Raw genomic sequence first — 8,291 nt, 5'->3', positions numbered from 1 at the left:
CTCCTTTCCTAGGATTAAAAAAATAAATAAAAAAATAGGGGGCCAAATCTCCTTCACTCTGGTATTTTAAGATCCAGAGCCTCAGTGACTTGCTCAAGTGTTGTGCCTGCATGAGAACCCCCATATCCAACCTAGGGGAGTGTGGAATATTTAACTGGCATATAATTTCATAGGATAGATCGATTTCCCTGTTTTAAAGCTGTTGTTTGGTTTGGAATCATTTCTCTGTGGCTCAGAAAGCTGTTCCAAAAGCCCAAATATAAAATATTGGGTAAATTCGTAGGCTTGCGAAGATGCTATGGGTACTCTGCGTCCTCATTAGTGCAGGAAGCTGCAGGCCATACTGAAGTCTGCTCTGAGATGTTAAACACAACATGAGCTAATTTATGACAATATATAGATGATGAACAATTTCTTGGTAGGCATGGAACAGCATTTAACTTAAAAGTGTGAATTTTATGCTGGGGTGTTAGGCATTAGAGCTAGTTAGAAAGATTTATACTTAAAATCGATTAATTAATTAAATTAATATTTAATTATAATTAAGCAATACGTATAGTCCTTCTATTCCTTCTCTTTGATATTTTGATGAACTGAAGTGCTACACGGTGAAGATCTGATTAAAAAAAAAAAGGAAAAAGATTATGCAGGAATCTCTATTGTAACAATTGCACATTACCTCAGTAATAATATTACTGATGAACATTTTACAGTAAAATTCAGAATTTGTTATATCAGTAAGGATGTATGCATTTTTCATGTGAAACATAGGGATTATTAGTATGGATTTTCATTCTGCTTTTCCTGTTTCAAGTTTTAATCTGTCATAATCACTGATGGCTAGAAGTGATACATGAAAGAGGCACCAAAAATGTTTTGTACCTAGATACTGTTTTATGATACTCTCATCGATGGACCAAATTTTCAGAAAAGCCCCAAAGCCTGTCCAATTCTATGATTCTGTGAAAATTTCCATCTGTGGTTTTCATGATCATATTTGGGTCCATAGGACAATGATACATAGTTCATCCTGTTTTGAAGTGAAAATTAATGTGTGCCAATCATATTTCATGGCCTAGCTACCTGGCAGAGGTTAATCAGAGTTTTTAAGATCCCATTTTAGTGCAGGGGTCAGGCTGCCATGGAGGTCTGGAAGGACTTGCATCCCTCCACACAGCACGGGGCCCAAGACTCCTGCGCCGTGCTGAGTCCGGCGGCGAGCTGTGGTGCCCATGGGCTTGGCTCGAGGTAGCGGTGGATGGGAGAGAGCAGCCGGTCCCTGCGGTGTCCCCTGGGGAGACAACCCACTCATGGGATGGTCTCTTGCTTATATTAACGCTGCCTGAAAACACAGTGCTTCCCCAGAAAGTCCATGTGTTAGCGTGGCTGGTTATGTGGGAATAAACAACGTGGAGGTTTCCACCCCTCCATCTTCACAGGAGGACGTAGCAATTTGACACTTGACCTCTTAACCCAGGCATCTTTTGTAGAAACCGAATTTCCTTCCCCACAGGGAAGAATCTGAAGGAGACTCTTAGTTTCAATGAGTTCAGCGTCATTGCCCCACAGGCCCCCTCTCCAGCGTTACTGCGAAAGGAGAGAATTTGGCTCCAAAGGACTAACATGACTCTTTTCTAAAAAATATTCTTTTAATTTCAGTCGTATCTGAGGTTATTGAGTCCATATCTGAGGCTAGCAATATTAATCCGTAATGAACTTCCGCGTGGCCTTTATGGGATGAAATTGCCTTGCATGTTAGTACATTCTGAGTAAAAATATTGCTGTGAAATGATAGACCGTATTTATAGCCAACAGGGCGAAATCTTAGCTTCTATATATTAAAAAAAAAAAAAAAAAAGAGAGAGCATTTACACACTTTTAATGAGTAGTGAGCTTGCCAAAATCTCTCAAATTGTTCCAGAGGTTTGGAATGAAGAATTGTCATTTGAAGATGAGCAATACAAGTTCTGCTGCAATTTCAGTAGCAATCCCCAGACCTGTTTTCTTTATGTCATGAAAACTTTAGAAACATAAACAGTACTGAATTGCCACTGGTATTGAATAATGTGGCTTTTATTGTTGCTTGGGCTCTTCAATATATTCAAGAAAATAATTTAATACTTATTAATAAAGAGAAGGTAACTAAAGATGACTCTGATCTAGTCTGTTGAAAATTTCTCAGTATCCTTAATTTGTTAGTAAATTCAATATATTTTATTTAAGCAGAATCACATATACAGTATATTAACTTTTTTTCCAGGCAATCTTTACTCAGCACAGAAAGGCCAGATGTATGGGAATTGTAAAAAATCAGGATATGCATAAAAACTGTTCAAGTGCATAAAGCAGCCCCATCTGGAAGACATCTAACAGAAATGAAGTTGTACAAAACCATTCCATTGATAATAAAGCTAATTTTTATGGGTCTGACAAGTATGTAATTATGTTCAGTGGTGCTTTTCAGATTTTATCACAGTCAATAAACCGCAGTGGTAATTTCATTCCCATTTGACATATTTACATGGAAACATTTGATTGGAGGAATTAGTAACCCTGAAAGCCTTGATAGATATGTTTTAATGATCTGTGACCTCCGCAGTCCCTCATCTGTTTATTGTTGCAACAGGCGAGAAGTCGTTCCTCTGTGACCTTTGTGGCTTTGCCGGCGGGACACGTCATGCCCTCACCAAGCATCGGAGGCAACACACAGGTCAGTAAAACTGTCTTTACTCCTTGGTATATTTTCTCCAGCAAGGCAGTCCCTCTACGCTGGGGAGTAAAGCAAGTCAAATAGCACATTACAGCACAAATAATACATTGGCTCACTGTTTACTTTGGCCTTTTTTTTTTTTTTTTTTTCTTTTTTTGTAGAATCTGTGTGCCCAAGGTCTGCATCAAATATGTTAGCTGTGAGTTTGAATAATTGCTTTTGGGGGTATTTTTGGTGTTTTTTCTAAAGAAAGTAGAACTGTAAAGACTGGTTTTCTTCTTTAAATGAACACTAAGTATATTATTTTTTTTCCAAGGCCTAAATAGATTACCTACTGTGAAGATTTTGCAAGAGTCTGCTAGAATGTCCCTGGGTGAAAGTTAGAGACTACATATAGATTAATCCATTATTTTGGAGTGAGACAATGTTGAAAGCTAGTGTTGTTTCATTTGCCCTTTCGTGATTTTAAGATAGTTTGTAATTAATAGATGCTACCTTAAAAGTTACCACACTGTTAGCATGTAAAGCAGGATTTATCTCCCAGAATTAGTAAAGCTTTCCTACCACCTTGTTATAAAAATTTAATATCAGATAAAATTAAATTGGTTCTTGGCTTCAGAAGACCAGAAAAAGTATAAGTATTAAACATTTATTAATACATTTTATACTAATTGTGGTTTTTAGCAGTTCCTAGTAAGTATTTGATTATTTGAATAGATTTTGTTCAAACAGAGGCAGAAGCATCACTGCTTAAACCACTGCAGTTTTTGTTTTACTGACTAGCATGAGAATAATATAGTATCAGGAATTGCTGTATGAGTTAAGTGACCATTGTCTAATGTACAGTGGAAAGAAATAGCTAACAAATGAGAAGCTGTAGTTATATCATGAATTTTCCATGGATTTTTCAAAGGAATCTCTGTGGGAGATTTTATTATATCCCTGAATAGTCCTAATTCAGGACACTTACCATCAAAATGCTTAATTTCCTGGAGAGCAGCTACTCTCTTTCTTGAGAGCCTGAAGCCATTCTTTTTACCCCGTTTTCAGTTTATTAAGGCAACCATGTTTGGAGGAAGTCTTATGCTTGCAGAAAGGCAGGGATTTTGGTGTTGATCTGGAAATACTTTTGAAAGGATTTTCTCTGTATAGAAACTATGAAGGCCAACTTTGTCCTGTAATTCTAACTAATAATCATACTTTTAAATTTTTCTTCTGTTAGCAAGGAACATACATTTGCAATACAGTACTGCCACAGTCAGTTCCTATTTACTGCAAGATGTTTGTATTTTTAAAATGTCCAAGAAGAAGCATTTAAGTATAATAGCTTTTGTAGTAAAACAGTCCATGAATGGTAATGAGCAATTGTAACCACTGGAATAAAAGTTGTGTGCTTCAGTTGTACCTAATAGTGTCCATTTTGCTGGAACTTTGAAGAATTTTCACATGTTGACTGAAATTTACCAAATCTGGACTGAGAATGAAAATTATTTTATTTTATTTTATTTTTAGTAGGAATAAATCGTTGTTATCAATTGGAAGGGAACTATCTTTTGCTTTTTATTGGCCTGCCATGTGGTACACTGGGATCATGTCTATGTGTAGAACTCATGGTGAGTGCAGCCACACAGATGGTAAACAGTGATTTCAGAATGGAAAAGTGGAACAAATGGATATGCTTGTCTTTACACGTCTTGTCTTTACCTTCCGTGTGAGTACATATCTAATTTATCAGAAATGTAAACCCTTATCATAGGTTATATATTTATGGGTTTTGTATCAATAGGCCACAAGCTAATAGAAAAACATATTTCATTATTTCCTGGATTATGTCTAAAATTAGGCTGAAAAACAGTATCTTCCTCATGAAAAGCTGTCCACATTTTGGATGGTGTTTTGCCCTTCTTTTGCCAGTTTGGTAGAGGCTTTTGTGCTATGATCACAGGGATTCACAGGTTATAGATCATGAAGCTTGCATCTAGCAGGCATAACTTTATATTTTATGTCAGGACTGGAGGCTCGTTATTACTTTGCTATTAACTTTATACTATACAGGACAGTATCTCAGAGGCAGAGGGATCTATCTTTTTGGCATTTATCTGCCTCTGTGGCACAAACAATCAGAGATGATTCTTTAGCAGAAAAATTATCTGTAGCTTCTATTTGTTTCAAGGAGAATGACACAATCCACCTTTGTCTGCACTGTTGCACTTACATGGGTTCCCTTGTATTTTCATCCAGTGCACAACTTTATTTCAGTTCTTAGCTGCACGCACTCCTCTTTGTACCTGTATTTTTTCTTCTGTGTCCCCAGTTGACACAATTTTCCCTGAGCAGAATGCCAAAGCAAATTACAGTCAGGTTTGAAAGGGATAGGTATCAAAAATGGTCTAAATGGCTTAAATAATTCCCTACTGTAACACAAACTGTCGAGGGGGCTGACAGAGAACATCCTCCAATCCAAGATTTACTTCTATCACCTGTCAGAGACCTTTGATTCAAGGGCAAATGAGCAAATCCTCAGAGGTAGTTGAGGAGTCTTGACCAGCTTAACAAGCCTCCTCTCATCCCAGCCTCAAGGTCTGAGGTGTCCTGACACCCCCAGAGAAACGTTCAGCTGCTCTGATAGATATTTGACACAAGAGGGGAACTGGCTGTAGGACTGGTCACTTAGACTTTTGATGCTCTTCCTTCTTACTCTATTTCTTCTCTTTTTAGACAAGATTATTTTTAACCAGATTATTTAATTTATATTTTGTCCCAGAAAAAAAAAAATCAAAACCTGCCCTAAGATAGGAAGATAAATAATGTTGCAAATGTTAGTGTTGGCTGCATTTAGAATGAGTTGAATTCTACAAAGCATTTAAAGGATTATCAGAATTTTATAATATAAATAGTAAAAAACCTCTAAATCATCCACCAAAAAAGACGCATAAAACATAAGTGCTGTATCATGTATTTTAAATACTTTGTCTTAATCAGAATAAACTATAAAATGACAGGGGAAAAAAAAAAAAAGGGAAAAAAGAAAATAGAATTGTTTCTGGCTTGAAATAAAAACATGAAAACAATTCTTAATTTTAATTTTGTTGTTGTTCTTGTTACTGTTCTGCTCTCCTTCTTTGTTTGACTTCACTTCAGTATCACAGTAGTTTTAGCTTCTTCTACATTTTTCCCAGTCAACCTCCATTTTGTGCTGTCATAAGTGGCTCATTCCAACAGTGCTGATCAGTCGCAAGCTGTGTTCTGTTGTGTGAAACTCCTGTTTTATGTTAGTTAGTACTCCTGCAAATTGCAAAAACCCCATCCTCATCTTTTACACAATAGCAGGCTACAGCTGCTTGTCAGGTCATTTGTGGTGGCATCTTCCTGGGAACCACAGAAGTCCATCACAGTAGTAGTGTTAGAGGGTAAGTACACTTACTGTACCCAGCAGCTCTATGGGAGTTACCCTGAACCTCTGGAAATGCTTAGGCAGATTGTGTCTTTGTTCAAATATTTTCATGACTTTTTGAAGATGGTGGCTTATATCATACAGATCACTGTATGATCGGTTCTGCTCACTCATTTCAATCTTGTGCTTCTCAAGACATTTACAGGTCAATGTAATAAAGAAAGAAAATTTAATAATATATGTGTTTTTATCCAGATGAGTGACTCACTTTGTGTTTCTATTTCTCAAGTGAACTGCTCTTTGACTTTAATGTGTAGTTACATTACTCAGCATTGAATTTAATGTATAATGTATCCTCATCCCTTCAACTTCCCCACCACAGCTTAAAAAAATAGTGTTGAATACCACAGAATATGTAGCACAGTTAAGGCAACTTACCGCTCTTTTCAACAGGACATGAGGTGAAATTTGAAGAGGATCTGTGTTGTTTTTCATTGCGCTTTGTGCCAACATTTTCAGCACAGTGTAGAACTTAATTCGAGCAAACTTCTAGCCGTAAATGACACCAAAATCCTGGGTATCTTAAAAACTTTCTGCTTAAGAGAAATTGTCAAGTAGATCATTTTTCCACCCCTTTGGGTTTGTCATAAAACAAACAAACAAACAAACAAAAAGTAATTAAGGATGAAGTTATTTTTGTATGTCATATGCAAAAAAAAGATGACCAAACTAAAAGCAAGTAGAATTTGCTTCAATATATTTCAGTCTTCGTTAGCAAGCCTGGAACTGTCCCCTCAGGGAACATTCTCAACAAAAGCCAGAAATTGTTGGAAATAAGAAGAAAACACCTGTAACCTGGAAGCAGAAGGCCACATTTTGAGGTCTACTCATTCCTTAGGAGAAATAAAACTTCTGGGATTTTTTCTGTCCTGCATAGCACATCCTGTGAAAGACAAAGAGGACTAAAAGCAATGGTTTCCTTTTGAGGAAATTTTCTTCCATCTTGCTAAGATTCTGATAAGTCATTGAAGACTTTTAATTTGAAGGCATCATTAGACTTATTTATTTTTCCCTTCATTTGTATAAAAGCTGGATCTTCATATAAATGCTTGTATAATTTATGGGTGGAAATTGTCTGGACAGTCATGATTGTAAATAAAATCTTCACTTTGCCATCCCCAAGTAAGCATCTATCACCAAGATTTGTAATTTTTGTTATTGTGTTATTTCATTTTTCCTCTAAAAATTACATGTTGAGAACATAACTGCACATAGAAATTTATGATTAAAGCAAGGTATGCTCTGTGTCCTGAAAAGCTCATCATCAAAGACAGAGAACTAAAAAGAGGTAATTTAAGAGAAAAGAGGAAGGAAGAAAGAAAAGGAAAGCTGTAATTTGGGATGAAAAGATAAGACGGATGCTTAAAGAAATCAGTGCAGAATTTGAAGAGAGGCAGGAGGAAAAAAAGCCTTAGTCATGATTTTTTAAGAGTAGTAGAATGTGCAGAGCTGAGGCTGACCGGCTTAATAACTGCCTGTTATGTACAGAGTAGTGCTCCCCACCATTTCACCCTTTTATTGATTTCTTTCGCAAGCTTTGTTGGAGCTGAAATTTTGTGTGTCAGGTGACTTAGACAATTAAAGTACCTCAGAGGTTGCTCACAGTATTCTTGTCAAAAAAGCAAAACCATTTCTTCTTTTGTGATGCTCTAGCTAGAAATCATGCTTTTTGAAAGTGCTTATGTTAAAAACAAAACAACAACAACAAAAACACACAAAGATACTTGCTCTTTAATTTTGGAAGGTGTGTCCTTCCTTTTTTTCCCACGGAGCTTCTTGACCATCAGGGCATTCTGGGGCACCTGTCCTTCTCTTTGTGGGTTTGTTATTGATAGAGCTAGGGGTGGTGAGGCATGAAGTTTTCCATTTTCCATACTGGTAAGGGCTGGTGGCTTTCCTTTTTAAATCTTTAAATAGGTAGAATTTGTCCTTACCCCCACATTTTTCAATACACCGTTTTATAATTATTGGATGCAATATTATTTTAAAATACTGTCATTGTTGCTTTTTTGATTTCTGTGATTTTAATTTTATATTAATTGACTGGGGCTGAGGGAGAACCCTTCTGGACTGTTTAATGGCAGCCAGTATAAAAGTCAAATAAAGTTCGATGGCTGAAATGTCTGG

General features: G+C 36.5%; 1 protein-coding gene across 1 annotated transcript in view; it reads left to right on the top strand.

Moving 5' to 3' along the window:
• The window catches only part of ZNF407 (zinc finger protein 407), a gene marked incomplete at its 5' end in the record, with an annotated part of 309,274 nt that overhangs the window by 171,273 nt on the left and 129,710 nt on the right, over positions 1–8,291 (top strand). Inside the window, one exon of the mRNA XM_084283203.1 lies at positions 2,627–2,710. Coding sequence (XP_084139329.1) covers positions 2,627–2,710 — 84 coding nt within the window. The remainder of the gene's footprint in view (positions 1–2,626; positions 2,711–8,291) is intronic.

This window comes from Netta rufina (assembly GCF_964035555.1).
Source record: "Netta rufina genome assembly, chromosome: 2".
Classification (NCBI taxonomy): domain Eukaryota; kingdom Metazoa; phylum Chordata; class Aves; order Anseriformes; family Anatidae; genus Netta; species Netta rufina.
Note: the sequence above shows the minus strand (reverse complement) of the source record. Positions and strands in the feature narration are given on the sequence as shown.